Source organism: Nicotiana sylvestris, chromosome 2, assembly GCF_000393655.2.
Source record: "Nicotiana sylvestris chromosome 2, ASM39365v2, whole genome shotgun sequence".
In the NCBI taxonomy this organism is placed as follows: Eukaryota; Viridiplantae; Streptophyta; class Magnoliopsida; order Solanales; family Solanaceae; genus Nicotiana; species Nicotiana sylvestris.
Genome location: NC_091058.1, coordinates 192,586,366 through 192,611,093, shown reverse-complemented (window position 1 = coordinate 192,611,093; position 24,728 = coordinate 192,586,366). Strand labels below are relative to the sequence as shown.

At 37.6% G+C, this 24,728-nt stretch overlaps 1 protein-coding gene across 1 annotated transcript; it reads right to left on the bottom strand.

The window, feature by feature from the left end:
- Positions 1 to 1,564: 1,564 nt before the first annotated feature.
- On the bottom strand, positions 1,565 to 21,409 carry LOC104223078 (putative pentatricopeptide repeat-containing protein At2g02150). Its single transcript, XM_070167133.1, is given in 7 exon segments — positions 1,565 to 1,764; positions 1,923 to 2,078; positions 4,995 to 5,014; positions 5,288 to 5,352; positions 7,266 to 8,054; positions 10,048 to 10,435; positions 21,264 to 21,409. Coding segments are annotated over 7 exon segments (1,764 nt in total).
- Positions 21,410 to 24,728: the final 3,319 nt, after the last annotated feature.

Here is a 24,728-nt window from a genome sequence, read left to right as displayed (position 1 = left end):
GTTAGCTGAGCTCACTCCTTGCGTATCAATCATGGGCCCACATGGCCACAACTTATAATGGGCCCACATGGCCACAACTTATAATGGGCCATCAAGGCCTCTGACATACTGTACAAAACGAACCTCTGTCTATAAAGCCTCTAAGATCATTTGACATCAAATAGGACAGGGTACCGGCCTACCTATAAGTCTGTAGCCAAACTCTAACACGATGACCCATAGACTCGGCTGCACACCGAATGAGGTGAAATCTTACCGATACTTCGCAGAATGCCAATCTCATCTACTATGAGGGCTTGTCAAACTGATTATCTATACATACAGGCATGAATGCATCGTCCCCAACAAAAGGACGTTAGTACGAATAATGTATTGAGTATGTAAGGCAAAACTAAAACATAACAGTAAGTCAACATTAATTACGGACATGGAAGAAACATAGAGTAAATGACTCAGCCTGTAAAACTGGATGGCTCTATGAATCAAAATCATGAAATATATTTAATGTCGTGCATATGCATATAAATGTCATGTAATGCATTAGTCTGTATGTACATAATAGTATCAAGCCTCTGAGGGCATCCCATCATATCATTTCAGCCACTGTGGGCAACATCACCATCATATACTAGCTGATCAGGTGGTGGTGCGTATATAATGCCGTAACATTTTCCCATATCCCATATACATATATATACATAAATATATATACGCGTATATAACACCGTCTGAGTCATATTTCAGCCACTGGGGGCAACATCATCATCGTATACCAGCTGATCAGGTGGTGGTCTGTATATAACGCCGTAACCTTTTCCCATATCCCATATTCATATATATGCATATATACCCGTACATAACGCTATCTGAGTCATGGGTAAATGCACATGTAAACGAATGCAATGCATAAAAAGTACGTTAATAAAATCTTTCGGAATGTCATAACAACATTTGGCCTTTGAATAATATCATGATGTAAACTTTTTCAACTTATATATTTTTCTGAGACCCATGAACAAACAATAAAACAATATGACATAAGGAAATTCAAGAATATAGGCACCCCTAATACTTTTATAAATAGAGTCATTTATGAAAACTGTGTGTTTGCTCGTTTCTTCCGTATAATTTGGATAAAGCCAAAAAAGAAAGAAGGGATAGACTTAATACTTTTAAGTCCAGCTATGTACCTGTATCCATGAAAAATCCTCACCATGCTTCAATCATAATTACTGGAAAAGGGTATGTGAGTTATGCACTATAAGAGACTTGAATTTCCATTGCCTGACCCAATTATGTGTTCATCAATAAAGATACTATGACTGGCATATAAAGCCATATATATATTCACGGTAATCAAATGTAACATGGGCAAATGTAAAAGTCAAGGAATCACTCATTCCATAGAGTAATGTGTCTGGTTTGATATTATTTTCTTTCATTTGCTCCAAAATATTCGTAGCATCCACTGGTCTTTTTGATTTGATATACCCAAGGATGAGAGCAGTATAAACATCTAAATTTGGGATAAACCCATCCTTCAGCATGGCCAAAAAAAACTTCTTCAGCTTCCTACCAATGTCGTGTAGGTCATAATATTTAACATAACTCCTACCTCTAGCATCTCCTTAACAAGTTTCAAAGCTTTATCAACTTTACCAGCTTTAAAATGTGCGTCAATCAATGAAGTATAAGTAAATTCATTAGGAGCAAGACCAACCCGCCTCATGTCAACAAAGAATTTGATAGCTTCTTGTAACATCCCTTCTTTGCAAAAACATCGATAAATGTGTTATAAGTAACAACATTGGGATTCAAGCCACTTTTCTTCATCTCATGCAGATTCTTAAAAGCTAATACCATCCTTCCAGATTGAAAAAAATAATTGATCAGTGTATTATATGTTATTACATCAGGAAAACATCCAACTTTCTTCATTTCTTCGTATAGATAAACCATATCGTCTAGCTCCCCATGCTCACCAATTCCATCAATGAGAGAATTGTATGTAATTATATCCGGATCAATGCCAATATCCTTAATCTGAGTAAATAAGCTTTTAGCAACATAGCCCGTTTCTGATAGTTAAAAGTTTCCAAGTTAAGGGCTTTCAATTAGCATTGATCAACTTAAGCTGCAAATGTAAATTCTCTATTTCCTTTAAGCTTTCATCTTTAATAATTGCCGACAAAACATTCTCAACCATCATGCCTTTTCAATTTAAAAGAAGTTCTACTAATATTATATTAGTAGTAGTTGTAGAGAAGAGGAAATAGTTTTTCCTTGTTTCCAAAAGTGCAAGACACGTGAGTTTTCTAACTCTTTCTGGAAAGTAGATGTTTGACACACATTTCTTAGACTTTGCCACATACTAATATGAATTTAAGAGTCATCAAAAATAGAGTAAGTTGGCTGCCACGTTGGGAAGCCTTTAGGCTTATCCAATTTTCTTAATTAGCTTAATTAATTTGTTAATCTCCCACTAAATTCATAAATATCCACATAATTAAGAATTATCTCAAACTACTTAATATACTACTCACTTTACATAACTTACTATCATGGTCATTTGGTACCATATAAAATAAATACATACACTATTATTTATTAAAACATCTATATAAAAATACATATATTTTCTCAACTTATAATTTTTATAATCTCATATAAAGAGTAAAAATTTCTCGTACGCTTAGTTCATAAAATGGTAAAAAGACAACCATTTTTTTCTTGTGAGAAAATAATTTCTATCTTTACAATAAAGAAAATATCGTAAACTTTCTTATATAATGTGTATAATTTACCATATTCGAAAATTGTAATAAGGTAATTATCCAAAATTGTACTTATAATTTTTTTATGAAAATACTTCACTTAAAAGAAAATATCACACTAACACAATATCTAATGATATTAAAGTTGTAAACTTACAGGGTCTCATAATAATAATATCTTAAATCCTCTATACCTTCTAATAGACATAATCCCTTCGAACTCATATGGATTACTACGACTCATCCTAATATTAAAGTACGGGATTTAACATCCATCCCTCTTTTAGAAAATTCATCCTCGAATGTTAACTCTTTGAGGTTTTCAAAACTTTTGCTAGGGTCTCCTTTGTATACTAAACTAAACACCAATTACTATTTGAGCTCTGGACTATTCACAAACTTTTTGTACATGAGTACCTCGTATTTTCTTCACTTTTACCTTACTTACTTTTTAATATCGCAACGTATCTTCTGTTTCTTTCATAACCTCCCTTCAACATAAGTGGAAATTACACCTTAAAGCACTGTTGTATTACCTACACCTCTAGTGCATACAAAACCTGGCAAAAACTTCAAATTAACTTCTTATGGCTCAGCTCTAAGGCACGATCTAGAAACAAAAGAAGGGTAACATTTCCTACATGCCCTATAGCCTCTCAATTATAAATGTAGCACGCAACACACACATAAGTGAGACTTTACTAGGCACGGCTTTTTAGAATTCCCTAGGACACGACCCGCTCTGATACCACTTTGTCATGCCCTAAACCCTGAGAGGTGAGGCTGGCACCCGACGCCTAACTAGCTCGAGTGAAACACTCAGTAACTTATGATCATTCAACCCAAAACTAGGACATACATAGGTCGAGTTAGCTGAGCTCACTGCTTTCGTAACAACCATGGGCCCACATGGCCACAATTTATAATGTATAACTGTAAGTGAGTAACACTGTATCAATAAACTATCATTCCTAAAACATCAATATATATGGGCCGTCAAGGCCCCTGACATACTTTACAAAACGAACTTCTGTCTACAAAGACTCTAAGATCATTTGACATCAAATAGGACAGGGTACCGGCCTACACATAAGTGTGTAACAAAACTCTAACACGATGACCCATAGACACGGCTGCACACCAAATAAGGTGGAGTCTTACCGATACTTCGCAGAATGCCAATCTCGTCTACTATGAGGGCTCGTCAAACAGATTATCTATACTTGCAGGCATGAATGTAGCATCCCCAACAAAAGGACGTCAGTACGAATAATGTACTGAATATGTAAGGAAGAACTGAAACATAACAATAAGTCAACATTAATTACAAACATGGAAGAAACATGGAGTGAATGACTCAGCCTATAAAACTGGATGGCTCTGTGAATCAAAATCACGAAATATTTTTAATGTCATGCATATGCATATAAATGTCATGTAATGCATTGGTCTGTATGTACATAATATTGTCAAGCCTCTGAGGGCATCCCATCATATCATTTCAGCTATTGTGGGCAACATAATCATCGTATACCAACTGATCAGGTGGTGGTGGGTTTATAATGCCGTAACATTTTTCCCATATCGCTATACATATATATGTATATATATATATATATATACATATATACACATATATAATGCCATCTGGTGCACTGTGAGCAAAATCATCAACATATACCAGTTGATCAGGTGGTGGTGCGTATATAACGCCATAACATTTTCCCATATCCCATATACATATACATACATACATATATACGCATATATAATGTTGTCTGAGTCATATTTCAGCCACTGTAGGCAACATCATCATCGTATACCAGCTGATCAGGTGTTGGTGCGTATATAACGCCGTAACCTTTTCCCATATCCCATATACATATATATACATATATACATGTATATAACGTCATCTGAGTCATGGGTAAATGCACATGTAAACGAATTCAATGCATGAGAAGTACGTTAATAAAATCTTTTGAAATGTCATAAGACCATTAGGCCTTTGAATAATATCATGATGTAAACTTTTTCAACTTACGTATTTTTCTGAGACTCATGAACAAACAATAAAACAATATGACATATGGAAATTCAAGAACATAGGCACCCCTAATACTTTTATAAATAGAGTCGTTTATGAAAACTGTATGTTTGTTCGTTTCTTCCGTATAGTTTGGATAATGCCAAAAAAGAAAGAAGGGATAGACTTAATACCTTTAAGGCCAACTATGTACCTGTATCCTCACCATGCCTCAATCATAATTAATAGAAACGGGTATATGAGTTACGCACTATAAGAGACTTGAATTTCCATTGCCTAATCACAGTTATGTGTTCATCAACAAAGATACTATGACTGACATATAAAGCCATATATATATTTACAGTAATCAAATGTAACATGGGCAAATGCAAAAGTCTGAGAATCACTCCTTCCATAGATTAATGTGTCTGGTCTGATATTATTTTATTTCATTTGCTCTAAAATATTCGTAGCATCCACTAGCCTTTTTGATTTGATATACCCAAGGATAAAAGCAGTATAGACATCTAAATTTGGGATAATCCCATCCTTCAGCATTGTCACGACCCCAATCCCCAGTCGTGATGGCGCCCAACACGATGCTAGGCAAGCCCGACCAATTCGTCACTCACAATCCCTTATGTAGAATTCATTACCAATTTATAGGATTTAATGCCAAATTAACATGATTATAACTCTGTAGCAATAGATCCATAGAGCCATAAAATATCAATATAAATCCCACCGATCTGGTGTCACGAGCCAAGAGCCTCTAATACAAGTCTGTGTAGTAACTTATACATAGAGTTGTCTAGAATGCGGAAAATAAAGAGGATAAGGGGAGAAATCGGGTCCTGCGGACGCCATGCAACTACCTCGATGACTCCGGAATAAGCTGAACAGCAAAAGAAAGTTCAAACTATGCCTCCGGGATTCCTGTATTTGCACACATGGTGCAGGCAGTAAAGTGAGTACTCCAACTCAGTGAGTATTAGCAATAAATAATGACTGACGGAAAGAAAACTCGTAAAACACTACGCGGTTCTATATTAAAACAGTGAGAATATCAAAAACAGTAACTGAATGAAGAAGTCAGTTAAAAGTCCTTTAAGCCAGTATTCATTTCATTTACTCCTCACGATAACCGAATTCATATTTGTACTGCTGCGGCGTGCAGCCCGATCAATATAGTATACTACTGCGGCGCGCAACCCGATCCATATATATATATATATATACTGCTGCGGCGTGCATCCCGATCCAAGAATAGTCGACTGCGCTTACTAGGGGTGTGCAGACTCCGGAGGGGCTCCTTCAGCCCAAGCGCTATACTACTGTGGCGTGCAGTCCGACCCATATAATATACTACTGCAGCATGCAGTCCAATCCATATAATATACTACTACGGCGTGCAGTCCGATCCATATAATATACTACTATGGCGTGCAGTCCGATCCATATAATATATATACTGCTATGGCGTGCAGCCCGATCCATAGCATATCAAATACCCTCACCATGGGGTTCTCGACACCTCTCAGTCAATATAGACTTGTCCTCTCGGGCACACTAAGATAAGACGGGGTTCTCAACCCACACATTACTCTCATTAGGATTTAACAATTCCTAAAGCTGGTTCATATTATGTTTATCAGTTAAAAACATGACTGAGGGTATGATTTCGACAAGAAAAGTGAGGTCAACCAATACAAATGCCCCTTAAGGGTTCTATAGATCGACAGAAAGCCCCAAACATGGCAACTAGCCCATAATATAATGATATTAATTAAGTCTCAGTCAAAAGTACAGTAGAGTCATCAAACGGGATGGACCGAGTCCAAATCCCCAGTAGTAACAGACCCCACACTCATCATACAGCATGTGTCTCATCTCAACATAGCACCACGTTATGCAAATCCGGGGATTCAAACCTTCAGAACATCATTTATAACCATTACTCACCTCAAGCAGGCAAAAATTCTAGCTCGCTACTCCCTTGGCTCGCAAATCAACCTCCTCGAGCGTCGAATCTGATCAAAACCACAAGTAATACGTTACAATAGGCTAAGGGAATACAACCCAATCGAAAAGACTCAAAAAATATCGAAAATCACGAAGTTGGCAAAATCCGAGCCCCGAGCCCACTTCTCGAAAAATCAGAAAATTGACATTACCAAATTTCTTATCTCGCCACGAGTCTATACATATCAAATTTACCAAAATCCAAGCTCGAATGCTCCCTCAAACCCCCAAATTTCTATTTCAAAAGTCAAGCCCTAATCCTTCCCTTTTTAATCAAATTTCCATGAATTTAGATGTTGAATCGACAATTAAATGATGTTTTTAGGTCATAAGACTCACCTCCAATCTATCCCAGTCGAAACCCTCTTTAATCCTCATCCAAAAATGTTATAACCTCTTAATCCCCTCCCGATCAGTCGGAACTATCCATGAGGCATGACGAGCCAACTCAGAAAATCTGCTTCATACTGAGACACAGTCATATCTCCCTGGCGAAGCCACTCAAACTGCCTACGCAGCTCCTCCCTCTGAGACTGCGGTATCCACTTCTCCAAGAAGAGAGTGGAGAACTCCTGCCAAGTTAAAGGTGCTGCACCTGCCGGCTTACGCCGCTCATACGCCTCCCACCAAGTGAAGGCCGCTCCAGTAAATTGAAATGTAGTAAAAGCCATACCGCTGGACTCAAGAATCCCTGCTGTCCGAAGCATACGCTGACACTTGTCGAGAAAACCCTGGGCATCCTCGCCCTGAGCACCACTGAAAGAAGGAGGCTGAAATCTACTGAAACTCTCAAGACAACACTGCTCATCGTCTAGCATAACTGGAACCCTGTACCCCTGAACGGGTACCACTGGCTGAGCTGGAGGTGCCTCTAGAGTCTGTAATCCCTGCATTACCTGCTCAGGTGTGCGAGCAGCGGGGGTCTGATTGCCTCCCCCGGCCTGCGAAGTAGCTGCTGCTACTGTGGTGGCTGAAACCACCTGAGCCAGGCCCGTGCAAACTGTCAATATCTGGGCCAACGTCTCTTGTAGACCCGGTATCACAATGGGCACAGCTGGTGCCTGCACTGGTGCTGCTAGAGCCTGGTCCTGAGCTGGGGCAACTAAAGGATCCACAGGTGCTGCCCCTGCTTCTCTGCCTCTACCACAACCGCATCCACGACCTCTAGTAGCCTCAGTAGGTGGTATTGGTGGTCGTCCGGCGCATCCGGTTGCTAGAGTCCTCACCATCTATGAGAGAATGGAATAAAGAGAAATTTAGTATTCGGAGCAACAAGTTCGCACGACAAGAATTTCAAGAATGTGGAATTTTCCTAACAGGTTCTGCAGCCTCCCGAGGATAAGTACATACGTCTCCATACCGATCCGCGAGACTCTATTAAACCGACTCAAGACTCGCGAGACCTAGTAACCTAGGCTCTGATACCAACTTGTCACGTCTCCAATCCCCGGTCGTGATGGCACCCAACACGGTGCTAGGCAAGCCCAACCAATTCGTCACTCACATTCCCTTATGTAGAATTCATTACCAATTAATAGGATTTAATGCAAAATTAACATGATTATAAGTCTGTAGCAATAGATCCATAGAGCCATAAAATATCAATATAAATCCCACCGATTTGGTGTCACGAGCCAAAAGCCTCTAATACAAGTCTGTGTAGCAACTTATACATAGAGTTGTCTAGAATGCGGAAAATAAAGAGGATAAGGGGAGAAATCGGGTCCTGCGGACGCCATGCAACTACCTCGATGACTCCGAAATAAGCTGAACAACAAAAGAAAGTTCAAACTATGCCTCCGGGATTCCTGTATTTACACACATGGTGCAGGCAGTAAAGTGAGTACTCCAACTCAGTGAGTATTAGCAATAAATAATGACTGACGGAAAGAAAACTCGTAAAACACTACGCGGTTCTATATTAAAACATTGAGAATATCAAAAACAGTAACTGAATGAAGAAGTCAGTTAAAAGTCCTTTAAGCCAGTATTCATTTCATTTACTCCCCACGATAACCAAATTCATATTCTTACTGCTGCGGCGTGTAGCCCGATCCTTATAGTATACTGCTGCGGCGCGCAACCCGATCCATATATATCTATATACTGCTGCGGCGTGCATCCCGATCCAAGAATAGTCGACTGCGCTTACTAGGGGTGTGCAGACTCCGGAAGGGCTCCTTCAGCCCAAGCGCTATACTACTCTGGCGTGCAGTCCGACCCATATAATATACTACTGCAGCATGCAGTCCAATCCATATAATATACTACTACGGCGTGCAGTCCGATCCATATAATATACTACTATGGCGTGCAGTCCGATCCATATAATATATATACTGCTATGGCGTGCAGCCCGATCCATAGCATATCAAATACCCTCACCATGGGGTTATCGACACCTCTCAGTCAATATAGACTTGTCCTCTCGGGCACACTAAGATAAGACGGGGTTCTCAACCCACACATTACTCTCATTAGGATTTAACAATTCCTAAAGCTGGTTCATATTATGTTTATCAGTTAAAAACATGACTGAGGGTATGATTTCGACAAGAAAAGTGAGGTCAACCAATACAAATGCCCCTTAAGGGTTCTACAGATCGGCAGAAAGCCCCAAACATGGCAACTAGCCCATAATATAATGATATTAATTAAGTCTCAGTCAAAAGTACAGTAGAGTCATCAAACGGGATGGACCGAGTCCAAATCCCCAGTAGTAACAGACCCCACACTCATCATACAGCATGTGTCTCATCTCAACATAGCCCCACGTTATGCAAATCCGGGGTTTCAAACCTTCAGAACATCATTTATAACCATTACTCACCTCAAGCAGGCAAAAATTCTAGCTCCCTACTCCCTTGGCTCGCAAATCAACCTCCTCGAGCATCGAATCTGATCAAAACCACAAGTAATACGTTACAATAGGCTAAGGGAATACAACCCAATCGAAAAGACTCAAAAAATATCGAAAATCACGAAGTTGGCAAAATCCGAGCGCCGAGCCCACTTCTCGAAAAATCAGAAAACTGACATCACCGAATTTCTTATCTCGCCACGAGTCTATACATATCAAATTTACCAAAATCCATGCTCGAATGCTCCCTCAAACCCCCAAATTTCTATTTCAAAAGTCAAGCCCTAAGCATGACAGAAAAAAAAACTTCTTTAGCTTCCTACCAATGTCGCGTAGGTCACAATATTTAACTTAACTCCTACCTCTAGCATCTCTTTAACAAGTTTCAAAGCTTTATCAACTTTACCAGCTTTAAAATGTGCATCAATCAATGAAGTATAAGTAAATTCATTAGGAGCAAGACCAACCCGCCTCATGTCAACAAAGAATTTGATAGTTCCTTGTAACATCCCTTCTTTGCAAAAACATCAATAAATGTGTTATAAGTAACTAACATTGGGCTTCAAGCCACTTTTCTTCATCTCATGCAGATTCTTAAATGCAAATACCATCCTTCCAGATCGACAAAAACAATTGATCAGTGTATTATATGTTACTACATCAGGAAAACATCCAACTTTCTTCATTTCTTCGTATAGAGAAACTATATCGTCTAGCTCCCCATGCTTACCAATTTCATCAATGAGAGAAATTTATGTAATTATATCCAGATCAATGCCAATATCATTAATCTGAGTAAATAAGCTTTTAGCAACATGCCCATTTCTGATAGTTAAAAGTTTACAAGTTAAGGGCTTTTAATTAGCATTGATCAACTTAAGCTGCAAATGTGAATTCTCCATTTCCTTTAAGCTTTCATCTTTAATAATTTCCGACAAAACATTCTCAACCATCATGCCTTTTCAATTAAAAAGACGTTATACTAATATTATATTAGTAGTAGTTGTAGAGAAGAGGAAATATTTTTTCCTTGTTTCCAAAAGTGCAAGACACATGGGTTTTCTAACTCTTTCTTGAAAGTAGATGTTTGACTCACATTTCTTAGACTTTGCCACATACTAATATGAATTTAAGAGTCATCAAAAATAGAGTAAGTTGGCTGCCACGTTGGGAAGCCTTTAGGCTTATCCAATTTTTTAAATTAGCTTAATTAATTAGTTAATCTCCCACTAAATTAAGAATTATCCACATAATTAAGAATTATCTCAAACTACTTAATATACTGCTCACTTTATATAACTTACTATCATGGTCATGTGGTACCATATAAAATAAATACATACACTATTATTTCATTAAAACATCTATATAAAAATACATATATTTTCTCAACTTATAAGTTTTATAATCTCATATAAAGAGTAAAAATTTCTCGTACGCTTAGTTCATGAAATGGTAAAAAAATAACCTTTTTTTCTTGTGAGAAAATAATTTCTATCTTTACAATAAAGAAACTATTGTAAACTTTCTTATATAATGTGTATAATTTACCATATTCGAAAATAGTAATAAGGTAATTATCCAAAATTATACTTATAAATTTTTTATGAAAACACTTCACTTAAAAGAAAATATCACACTAACACAATATCTAACGATATTAAAGTTTTAAACTTATAGAGTCTCATAATAATAATATCTTAAATCCTCTATACCTCCTAATAGACATAATCCTTTCGAACTCATATGGATTACTACGACTAATCCTAATATTAAAGTACGGGATTTAATATCCTTCCCCCCTTTAGAACATTCATCCTCTAATATTAACTCTTTGAGATTTTCAAAAGTTTCGCTAGGGTCTCCTTTGTATACTAAACTAAACACCAACTACTATTTGACCTCTGGACTATTCACAACCTTTTTGTACTCGAGTACCTCGTATCTTCGTCACTTTTATCTTACTTACTTTTTTATATCGTAGTGTATCTTCTGTTTCTTTCATAACCTCCCTTAAACATAGGTGGAAATTACACCTTAAAGCACTATTGTATTACCTGCACCTCTAGTGCATACAAAACCTGGCAAAAACTTCAAATTAACTTCTTACGACTCAGCCCTATGGCACGATCTAGAAACAAAAGAAGGGTAACATTTCCTATATGCCCTATAGCCTATCAATTATAAATGTAGTGCGCAACACACACATAAGCGAGACTCTACTAGGCACGGCTTTTTAGAATTCCCGAGGACACGACCCGCTCGGATACCACTTTGTCATGCCCCAAACCCTGGGAGGCGTGGCTGGCACCCAGTGCCTAACTAGCCCGAGCGAACCACTCAGTAACTTATGATCATTCAACCCAAAACTAGGACATACAGAGGTCGAGTTAGCTGAGCTCACTGCTTTCGTAACAACCATGGGCCCACATGGCCACAACTTATAATGTATAACTGTAAGTGGGCAACACAGTATCAATAAACTATCGTTCCTAAAACATCAATATATATGGGCCGTCAAGGCCTCTGACATACTTTAAAAAACGAACCTCTATCTACAAAGCCTCTAAGATCATTTGACATCAAATAGGACAAAGTACCGGCCTGCACAAAAGTGTGTAGCCAAACTCTGACACGATGACCCATAGACTCGGCTGCACACCGAATAAGGTGGAGTCTTACCGATACTTCGCAGAATGCCAATCTCGTCTACTATGAGGGCTCGTCGAACTGATTATCTATACCTATAGGCATGAATGCAGCATCCCCAACAAAAGGATGTCAGTACGAATAATGTACTGAGTATGTAAGGAAGAACTGAAACATAAGAGTAAGTCAACATTAATTACTAACATGGAAGAAACATGGAGTAAATGACTTAGCTTGTAAAACTGGATGGCTCTGTGAAGAGGAAATAGTTTATCCTTGTTTCCAAAATTGCAAGACACATGGGTTTTATAACTCTTTCTTGAAAGTAGATGTGTGACTCACATGTCTTAGACTTTTTCACATACTAATATGAATTTAAGAGTCATCAAAAATAGAGTAAGTTGGCTGCCATGTTGGGAAGCCTTTAGGCTTATCTTATTTTCTTAATTAGCTTAATTAATTAGTTAATCTCCCACTAAATTAATAATTATCCACATAATTAAGAATTATCTCAAACTACTTAATATACTATTCACTTTATATAACTTACTATCATGGTCATGTGGTACCATATAAAATAAATACATACACTATTATTTCATTAAAATATCTATATAAAAATACATATATTTTCTAAATCTATGATTTTTCTAATCTCATATAAAGAGTAAAAATTTCTCCTACGCTTATGTAACGACCCGACCGGTCGTTTTGAGCTTTTGCATTTCGCTCGCCAGTTCTCGGGAATGACTTGCCCCGTGTGATGTAATATGACTTATGTAACTCGCTGGTGTTGGGTTTTAGGTTAATCAGAATTTAATTTGGAAGAACAGCCTCAGTTGAAAGCTTAAAATTTGAAAGGTTTCACCAATAATTGACATGTTTGTATATGATCTCGGATCGAAATTTTTATGATTTGGTTAGCTTTGTATGGTAATTTTGGATTTAGGATCGTGCCCGGAAAATTATTTGGAAGTTTGTAGTTTAATTAGGCTTGAAATGGCGAAAATGAGAAGCCGAAGTTTGAAAATTTGACCAAGGGGTTGAATTTTGATATCGAGATCAAAATCCGACTCAAGAAGTTGGAATAGCTCCAGTATGTCATTTATGACTTGTGTGCAAAATTTGGGTTCAATCAGACATGATTTGATAAGTTTCGGCGTTGTTTGTGGAATTTGAAATTTCTAAGTTCTTAAGCTTGAATCCGAAGTTGATTTGGTGTTTTGATGTTGTTTTGAGTGATTCGAAAGCTCGACTAGTTGTTAATGATGTTATGGGAGGTGTTGGTATGTTTGGGTTGAGGTTTGAGGACCTCGGGTTTGTTTCGGGTGAGTTTCAAGCGAGTCCGGACATTCCTGAACTTAGAAAATTGATGGGGGCAGAAGTTTTAGTGCTGGGCGCAGAAAATGATCCGCGGTCCGCGGTCATGAAGACCCGCAGGTCGTCGGTCCAACTTTGGAAGCTCATATCTTTTGATCTACAAGGAATTGTTTGATGATTCAAAAACAAAAGTTGTAGCCTTTCGTGTCTAGTTTCCAGAAAGGTAAAGGAATCGAAATTTGGACATCTGTCACTACAGAGAAAATCTGTGAAGCCGCGGTCATTTTGGTGCGGACCGTACTGGTTTATGCGGATTGCGGTCGATTTTGTGCGGCCCGCGGAAGTGGAAATCTGTTGGTTACTCTATAAATATGAGGTTTTCGGTTTTATTTGATATTTTGACCTAGAGAGCTCGGATTTTGGCAATTTTTCAAAGGTTTTTCAAGAAATTCATCGGGGTAAGTGATTCTAACTAAAATTTGGCTAGAGTACATGAATATATCACTGAATTCATCATTTAATTCGTGATTTGGGATGAAATTTGGGAAGAAATTGTAAAATCTTTCAATAATGTAAAATGATGATTTGAAGGACCAAATGGTATCGTAATTGGACTCGTGAAAGTATAAGGATTCTAGTTTTGTTAATTTTGTCAAATTCAGTAATGTGGGCCCGGGGGTCGGGTTTGACCAATTTCGGGAATTTTGTGGTAATTTGTTTAATTTCAAGTGGGATTTATTCCCTTAACATATTTTGATGGTTTGGTACTGATTTCGGCTAGATTTGGAGCATTCTGAGGCCGATTCGAGAGGCAAAGGCGTCACGAGCTAGAGAATTAGTCGGTTTCAAGTGAGTAATGATTGTAAATTATATCCTGAGGGTTTGAAACCTCTGATTTGCACATCGTAGTGCTATATTGAGGTGAGACACACGCTGGTTGACGAGCATGGGGTCATGCACTATTTGGGGATTGGGGCTTGGTTCATCCTGATTGATGATTTTACCGCGTATATGACTGAAACTAATTTGCGATCATTACGTATTGGGCTGATTGCCATATTTGGGCTTCGTGCCAGCTATTTGAAACCTTCGGGGATTGTTGTTGATATTTCTTCACTGTTTTGATTTTATACTTGAACTCAGTCATGTATTTTCCACTGTTTTCAAAACTCAGCCAAGTTTATTTTGCTTTAACACTTGAAATGATATTTCTAATAATGTTTTTTGGGCTGAGCATCATGTTTTACTACTGCCTGTAGACATGTGATTTTTGACCCTCCTCAAGATTTTTCATATTTTAGCATGTAAATATTTAATTTAGGCCTAATATAACTATTTTAATTAATTTTGACTCTTTTACTTTATTTTATAACAAGAAAAATGAAAATTACAAAAATTATTCCATTAATGTTTTGTAGTCATTTTTAATATTGAAAAATACCAAAAAAAATATAATTTATTTTAAAACGTAAGTCTTATTTTAATAGCTATTTTACTTAAGTAGGACTAATTAATAATTAAGATCGTATTTTTAGTCTTGTTCGCGGGGAAAGGATAGAACTTGGGCTCGAGCAACCCATTTTTAGGCCTAATTTTGGACTTAGCCCATAATTTCCAAGCACATAATTCCTTGGCCCATACCCCTTAACCTAAAAACCCTACCAAAAATCTAGACCTATATACATACAACCATCAACCGTTTCTAGCAGGGGAATAGACTCAGCTGCGCAGCCTTCATGAAAGACCCCTTTCCCCTCAAAAATCTGGTCTCCTTCAACAAGAGAGGAGGAGCCATTTCAATGGCAGATTCTTAACAAAAAACAGACCCTTCCCCATCGTCCTTATCTTCTCCTTCAACTTTGAGAAAGCGCGACTGACCCCTAGGCATCACAGCTTCAGCCGTTTTTACATTGAGAGACCTTTCATCTTCTCCAAGCAGTCAAGAATTTTAGCCGCACACCCATGGCTACTTCTTCTTCTTCTTGAACAAGAGAGCACGGAACCAAACACAAAACCCTAATTCTTGAAATACACTGAAGAGAGATGAAGCTGCAGCTGCTGACCTCGACCCTTCTTCCATTTCCTTCGCTCGAGCTATTGCTTCGCCGGAATTGATCACTGGCGAGAGAAAACACCAACCAGCGACCCCTACTCGGAAATACACGAAAAAGCCACTCATCTCCTTCCAAAAAATAATGCCAAAAGCTCCAAAAGCTCTGCTGGAAAACGCAACAACACAACAAGGAAAAACAATCTCAGAAACCAACCCAATCCAGCACCAAAACCGGAACTGAAATTCAGCTAAAGACGTTCCGGAATCGCCCCAAAGTTCTGTCCGTTTTCGAGTCTTCCGGTATCGATTCGAGGTGATACTGGTTTCGAAGTCTAAATCGCCGTTCGAGTACAGTTCATGATTCTTGTTTAACATTTGTTGTTGTTTGCTGAATTGCCGAGTTCCCATCACCGGGTTTCTTGTCCCTCGATTAACTGTAAGTTGTTTTTGAAAGCGTTACTGTCATCCAAGCTCAATCGAGTTGAATCCGGCGAGAGTCCAACGAGTCTCGAGGTCTGGTCGAAGTTCGTTTGAGGTTCCATCCGAGTTGCTGTCTGATTCGAGTTCCTTTGCAGCCACTGTTTCATTTTGGCTCGTCTAACTGTTGAACATTTGGGAGATTGAAATATTCATTTCAGGTGCATTCTTTCCTCTGTTATCCTTTACATTTTGCTATTATTTATTTGGAAGCTTCAGTTATGAGATTTGCTCTTCCACGATGGTGTATTTAAAAGTTGTTTATTGGTAGCTTCATTTGAGTTCACTGTAATTTCTACAAAACATGGTTGTAACGTATGAAGTCAATGTGCGCATGAGAATTGGTTGCTATTTTGTTTTTGTTCTTCTCATTATTGTTGGTATGTTTTTCTTCAATATATGTTAGGATGGTTTTAATGGTTGAAATTAAGTTGTAGTTCCGGTCATATTTTTCCCAAATTTGTGGTAGTTGAAGCTAAGTGAAATCGAGATTTAGTGTTAAATCTACATAGGTGAGACTGTGCTTTAAAGAGTTTGGTTGGTAGATTCTTTGATTCCCAGTGGGATTTACGTGTTGCTGAGGGAACGTGGTTAGAACTGGTTGATTTGTTATTTTAGCGCATGTTAAGTTAGAATTAAGAATGTGTTTGTTATTTAAAAGGGTTGACAGATTAGTTCTATAAGCCTAATTAGGAATAATTCTTTTAATAGTTCGAGGTGTGTCATGTCGAACAAAATCTTAAAATGCACGGCCCTCATTTAATTAACATGTGAATCTTTAGAAGTCGAGGCATGCCATTTAGTTGAATTTCCATGGCCCTCGCAAAGTTGCGAACGCGTAATTGCTTTAAGTGCGTTGTTTTAATAATATGTGCGCATTTATGTGACCCAAATCAAAATCTCAACAATGTTAAAATATGTCAAAGACCGCGGGTGCATTTATGTGACGTGGTCCAAGACGTGTTTTAATAGCGTTGCAATCTTCCTGAAAATAATTAAATAAAAGCGGTCAAAAGATTAAAATGGCATCATAGGTTAAAACATGTTTCTAGAATCAGAGAGTTAAGCCGAATATAACAGTTGAGCGACCATGCTAGAACCACAGAACTTGGAAATGCCTAACACCTTCTCTCGGGTTAACAGAATTCCTTACTCGGATTTCTGGTTCGCGGACTGTTAAACAGAGTCAAGCTTTTCATCGATTCGGGATTCAACCGGTGACTTGGGACACCATAAATCTCCCAAGTGGCGACTCTGAATTGTTAATAAAAATAATCTCATTTTGATTGTCACTTTAAGTTGGAAAAAACTCCCCTATATCACCCTTCTCGGGGTTGTAGGTAAAAAGGAGGTGTGACACTGCCCGAGGGGCTTTTGTGATTTTTGACCGAGTAAGGCCAAGGGCTTGTATTGTGAGGATACTTTTGGATCGGGCTGCACGCCGCAACAGTGAGATACTGATTTGATTATGAGGCCGAGGGCCTAAGATATGTACGCAACGAGGCTGTTTGTGATTTATATGAGGCCGCGAGCCTAAATTTGATGCCACGAGATGGCTTGATATTGCACTTGGACCGTAAAGGGCCCCTCCCGGAGTCTGCACACCCCCAGTGAGCGCCGTCGACGAAAAATATGGATCGGGCTGCACGCCACAGCGATATATGGATCGGGTTGCACGCCGTAGTGGTGCTGGTACTGTTCTATGTGTTTACTTTATTTCATTTGTCTGCCATTATCTGTTGTTTGTGCCACTTCATGAGATATCTACCTAATTGCCTGGCATTATCTGTTAATTGAGTGTTGTGCCCGAGGGGCAGATTACTTTGCTTATCTGCACTATTTGTTTGCATTCATTTGCACAACCGTTGATAAAGTCATTTTCAAAAGAGGTTTAAACTGAGCTAAGATGTTTTTCTAAAGATTTCACAGTTTCACTGCTTTTCTCAAAGGGTTTTGCATTGCTCTATATAGTATGATGGTTTGTTTTACATGATTTCTTACTACTCTGTTATTATTTACCCTTATTACTCACTTTGTTGGAGTACTCACATTACTCCCTGCACCTTGTGTGCAGATGCAGGTATTTATACACCCGGTAGCGAGTTTTTGGCTGATCAGAGGCAGAGTTATCGGAGTTTAGCGAGGTGGCTGCCGGCGTTCGCAACATCGCTTTTCTCCCTTTTTTTCATTATTCCTATTTTGTATAATTTAGACCTTGTAGTTGTACTTACACCCTAATAGATGCTCGTGACTTGTGATACCCTGGTATCGGGCTGTGTTTGGGCTGTATTTCGCATATCATAAAGATCTTTTGCTTAGTTTGTGGTAATCTATTCATACTTAGACTGTTTATTAATATTTAACTATTTTTTAAAAAGGGCGAGATGGGTTAGTTGGCTGGCCTTGTCTTCACGAGAGGCACCATCACGACCGAATTGGGGTTTGGGTCGTGACAACTTAGTTCTTAAAATGGTAAAAAGATAACCTTTTTTTTCTTGTGAGAAAATAATTTCTATCTTTACAATAAAGAAAAGATCATAAACTTTCTTATATAATGTGTATAATTTATCATATTCGAAAATAGTGATAATGATAACTTAAAAGAAAATTTCACACTAACACAATATCTAACGATATTAAAGTTGTAAACTTATAGGGTCTCATAATAATAATATCTTAAATCCTCTATAACCTCCTAATAGACATAATCCCTTCGAACTCATATGGATTACTACGACTCATCCTAATATTAAAGTATGGGATGTAACATCCATCCCCCCTTTAGAACATTCGTCCTCGAATGTTAACTCTTTGAGATTTTCAAAACTTTCTATACGGTCTCCTTTGTATACTAAACTAAACACCAACTACTATTTGAGCTCTGGACTATTTACAACCTTTTTGTACTTGAGTATCTCGTATTTTCTTCACTTTTACCTTACTTACTTTTCAATATCGCAGAATATCTTCTGTTTCTTTCATAACCTCCCTTCAACATAGGTGGAAAGTATGCCTTAAAGCACTATTGTAATACCTGCACCTCTAGTGCATACAATACCTGGCGAAAACTTCAAACTAACTTCTTACGGCTCAGCTCTATGGCACGATCTGGAAACAAAAGAAGGGTAACATTTCCTAAATTCCCTATAGCCTCTCAATTATAAATATGGCGCGCAACACACCCATAACTGAGAATCTACTAGGAACGGCTTTGTAGGCTTCACTAGGACACGACCCGCTCTGATACCACTTTGTCACGCCCCAAACCTTGGGAGGCTGGCTGGCACCCTGCGCCTAACTAGCCCGAGCGAACCACTCTGTAACTCATGATCATTCACCCAAAACTAGGACATACATAGGTCGAGTTAGCTGAGCTCTCTCCTTTCGTAACAATCATGGGCCCACATGGCCATATCATATAATATATAACTGTAAGTGGGCAACACTGTATCAATAAAAAATCGTTCTTAAAACATCAATACATATGGGTCGTCAAGGCCTATAACATACTGTACAAAACGAACCTTTATCTACAAAGCCTCTAAGATCATTTGACATCAAATAGGACATGGTACCGGCCTACCCATATGTCTGTAGCCAAACTCTAACACGATGACCCATAGACTCGACAGCACATCGAATGAGGTGGAGTCATACTGATACTTCACAGAATGCCAATCTCGTCTACCATGAGGGCTCGTTCAACTAATTATCTATACCTACAAGCATGAATGCAACGTCCCCAACAAAAGAATGTCAGTACAAATAATGTACTGAGTATGTAAGGCAGAACTGAAACATAATAGTAAGTCAACATTAATTAGGGACATGGAAAAATATGGAGTAAATAACTCAGCCTGTAAAATTGGATGGCTCTATGAATCAAAATCATGAAATATCTTTAATGTCATGCATATGCATATAAATATCATGTAATGCATTGGTGTGTATGTACATAATATTAGCATGCCTCTGAGGGCATCCCATCATATCATTTCAGCCACTATGGGCAACATCATCATCGTATACCAGCTGATCAGGTGGTGGTGTGTTTATAACGCCGTAACATTTTTTCCGTATCCCATATACATATATTTACATATATACGTGTATATAATGCCATCTGGTGCCACTGTGGGCAAAATCATCAACATATACCAGCTGATCAGGTGGTGGTGTGTATATAATGCCGTAATATTTTCCCATATCCCATATATATATATATACATATATACGCGTATATAATGCCGTCTGAGTCATATTTCAGCCATTATGGGCAACATAATCATCGTATACCAGCTGATCAGGTGGTGGTGTGTATATAACGGCGTAACCTTTTCCCATATCCCATATACATATATATACATATATACACGTATATAACTCTATCTGAGTCATATATAAATGCACATGTAAACGAATGCAATGCATGAGAAGTACGTTAATAAAATCTTTCGGAATGTCATAAGACCATTAGGCCTTTGAATAATATCATGATGTAAACTTTTTCAACTTACATATTTTTCTAAGACCCATGAATAGACAATAAAACAATATGACATATGGAAATTCAAGAACATAGGCACCCCTTATACTTCTATAAATAGAGTCGTTTATGAAAACTGTGTGTTTGCTCGTTTCTTTCGTATAATTTGGATAATGCCAAAAAAGAAAGAAGGGATAAACTTAATACATTTAAGGCCAGCTATGTACATGTATACATGAACAATCCTCACCATGCCTCAATCATAATTACTGGAAACGAGTTTATGACTTACGCACTATAAGAGACTTGAATTTCCATTGCCTGACAAAAGTTATGTGTTAATCAACAAAGATACTATGACTGACATATAAAGCCATATATATATATATATTCACGGTAATCAAATGTAACATAGGCAAATGCAAAAGTCAGAGAATCACTCCTTCCATAGAGTAATGTGTGTGGTCTGATATTATTTTCTTTCATTTGCTCCAAAATATTCGTAGCATCCACTAGCCTTTTTAATTTGATATACCCAAGAATTTGATAGCTTCTTGTAACATCCCTTCTTTGCAAAAACATTGATAAATGTGTTATAAGTAACAGCATTGGGCTTCAAGCCACTTTTCTTCATCTCATGCAGATTCTTAAATGCTAATACCATCCTTCCAGATCGACAAAAATAATTGATCAGTGTATTATATGTTACTACATCAGGAAAACATCCAACATTCTTCATTTCTTCGTATAGAGAAACCATATCATCTAGCTCCCCATGCTTACCAATTCTATCAATTAGAGCACTGTATGTAATTATATCCGGATCAATGCCAATATCCTTAATTTGAGTAAATAACCTTTAAGCAACATAGCCCATTTCTGATAGTTAAAAGTTTCCAAGTTAAGGGCTTTCAATTAGCCTTGATCAACTTAAGCTGCAAATGTGAATTCTCCATTTCCTTTAAGCTTTGATATTTGATAATTGCCAACAAAACATTTTCAACCATCATGCCTTTTCAATTAAAAAGAAGTTCTACTAATATTATATTAGTAGTAGTTGTAGAGAAGAGGACATAGTTTTTCCTTGTTTCCAAAAGTGCAATACACGTGGGTTTTCTAACTCTTTCTTGAAAGTAGATGTGCGACTCACATTTCTTAGACTTTGCCATATTCTAATATGAATTTAAGAGCCATCAAAAATAGAGTAAGTTGGCTGCCATGTTGGGAAGCCTTTAGGCTTATCCAATTTTCTTAATTAGTTTAATTAATTCGTTAATCTCCCACTAAATTAATAATTATCCACATAATTAAGAATTATCTCAAACTACTTAATATACTATTCACTTTATACAACTTACTATCTTGGTCATGTGGTAACATATAAAATAAATACATATACTATTATTTCATTAAAACATCTATATAAAAATACATATATTTTCTCAACTTATAATTTTTCTAATCTCATATAAAGAGTAAACATTTCTCGTACGCTTAGTTCTTAAAATAGTAAAAAGATAACCTTTTTTTCTTTTGAGAAAATAATTTCTATCTTTACAATAAAGAAAATATCATAAACTTTCTTATATAATGTGTATAATTTACCATATTCGAAAGTTGTAATAATGATAACTATCCAAAATTATACTTATAAATTTTTTATGAAAACACTTCACTTAAAAGAAAATGTCACACTAACACATTATCTAACGATTTTAAAGTTGAAAACTTACATGGTCTTATAATAATAATATCTTAAATTCTCTATACCCTCCTAATAGACATAATCCCTTCGAACTCATATGGATTACTATGACTCATCCTAATATTAAAGTACGGGATGTAACAAAAATCACGAATCGCACCTCAAATCGAACTTAATGAACTTTGAATCTTTCAACTTACAAAACTCATGCCGAACCTTATCAAATCAACTCGAAGTGACGTAAAATTTTGCACACAAGTCCCAAATGACATAATGAAGCCATTCCAATTCCTGAAACCACAATCCGAATCAAATATCATCAAAGTCAACTCTTAGGCAAACTTATAAATATTTCAAACCTTCAAATTTCTAACTTTTGCCAAATAGTGTCGAAACCTTCTAGAAATTTCCAAATGCAAATCCAGGCAAAAGCCCAAGTCCAAAATCACCATCTGGACCTAATGTATCCATCAAAACTCTAATCCTAGGTCAAGTACTAAAAAGTCAAACTTGGTTAACTCTTCCAACTTAAAGCTTCTTAGTTGAGAATCATTCTTCCAAATCAATTCCAAATAACCTGAACACTAAAACTAACGATTAAAACAAGTCATAATACATCATACAATGCTTCCCAAAACTTCAAATAGCTAAACAAAATGCAAATGCTCAAAACAACCGGATGGGTCGTTATATATAATGTTGTCCTCATCCATAGAGGCACATCCTGGATCAACCCAAATTGTTTGAGAACCCATAGGGTGAGTATGACTGGATGCCCTCAAATCCTATTAACTCAATCAAGTATTTATGAGTAGTCCTTAGGATTTCCGTCCCGCCTAATGATGACAACTTCTAATTGACCCATTCTCCACTTTGATTAGTCAGCATTTCTCTCCACTCTTCTTATCCATGTGGGTGCGACCCAATGTGTTATCCTCTTGTTATGACTGCAGATCATGTTGTTTATGCCCCCACAAAGTAGTCAATCGTGGCCTCTCGCCGAAAGAAATGCTTTGTGGCCCTGATCTGAAGCAACAAGTTACAACCCTTACAGAAATCATACCCTCGTGCACACATAGTGTGATGACCCGGCCGGTCGTCTTAAGAATTAATGCCCTGATCTCCTATTAACTGCTTTCCCCGAGTTTATTTCTGCTATTTTGATTTGCCGGGATGTTCGGTTTTAAGTTCGGAGAGTTTTGGGACACTTAGTCTCTAAATGAGAGCTTAAGTGTTGGAAAGTTGACTGTAGTCAGAACTTACGAAGATGACCTCAGAATAGAAATCGGATGGTTCTGTTAGCTCCATTGGGTGATTTCGGGCTTAGGGGCGTGTTCGGATTTTGTTTTGAAGGCCCGTAGATAATTTAGGCTTAAAATGCCGAAAGTTGAATTTTTGAAATTTCCGGTCCGATAGGGAGATTTTGATCTGAGGATCGGAATGGAATTTCGGAAGTTGGAGTAGCTCCGTAGTGTTTAATGTGACGTGTGTGCAAAATTTCAGGTCATTCGGACAAGGTTTGGTAGACTTTTTAATCTAAAGCGTATTTTGAGAATTTTGGAGTTCCTAGGCTTGAATCCATGGTTGATTCGAGGTTTTGATGTTGTTTTAGGTGTTCTAAGGATTTGATACAAGTTTGGATAGTGGTTTGTGACTTGTCGGTACCTTTGGTTGAGGTCCCGGAAGCCTTATGATGAATTCAGATGGTTGACGGAAATATTTTGGAGTTAGAGTTTCAGCTTTAGCTGCTGGTTCTATCGTAACCGCACCTACGGTTTGGGTTCCGTAGGTGCAGCACTGCAGAAGCGGCTTAGTGGCCGCAGAAGAGAAATTTGGGAATTTCTTCTGGAACCGCAGAAGCGGTACCGCATTTGCGGATTTGGAGTCGCAGATGCGGAACCTGGCCATTAAGTGTAAAGTCGCAGGCGCGACCTTTGGTCTGCAAAAATGGGACCGCATATGCGGTCCCTTGACCTCAGATGCGGAAACAACTGGGCAGAAATATGAAATTTTAAGGGTTTAGTTTCAAAAGCTGAAAATTCGCTTTAGAGATCGGGAGAGGGCAATTTCAGGAGAAAATTGAAGAGGAGATCATTGGGTAATGATTATTTAACCCTTTCTAGTTATATTCCATCAGTCTATTGTTAGTTTTATCATTTAATTTCGGATTGGAGATGAAAATTGAGGAAAAATTGGAAGAAAGTTCTTAGACCTAAAATTCAACTTTTGATTGGGAATTTGACCTTAGATTTGGATAATTTTGGCATGCATGAACTCGTAAGAGTATGGGGATTCTAAAAATATAAATTTTACCCAATTCTGAGACATGGGCCCGAGGGGAGTTTTGGTCATT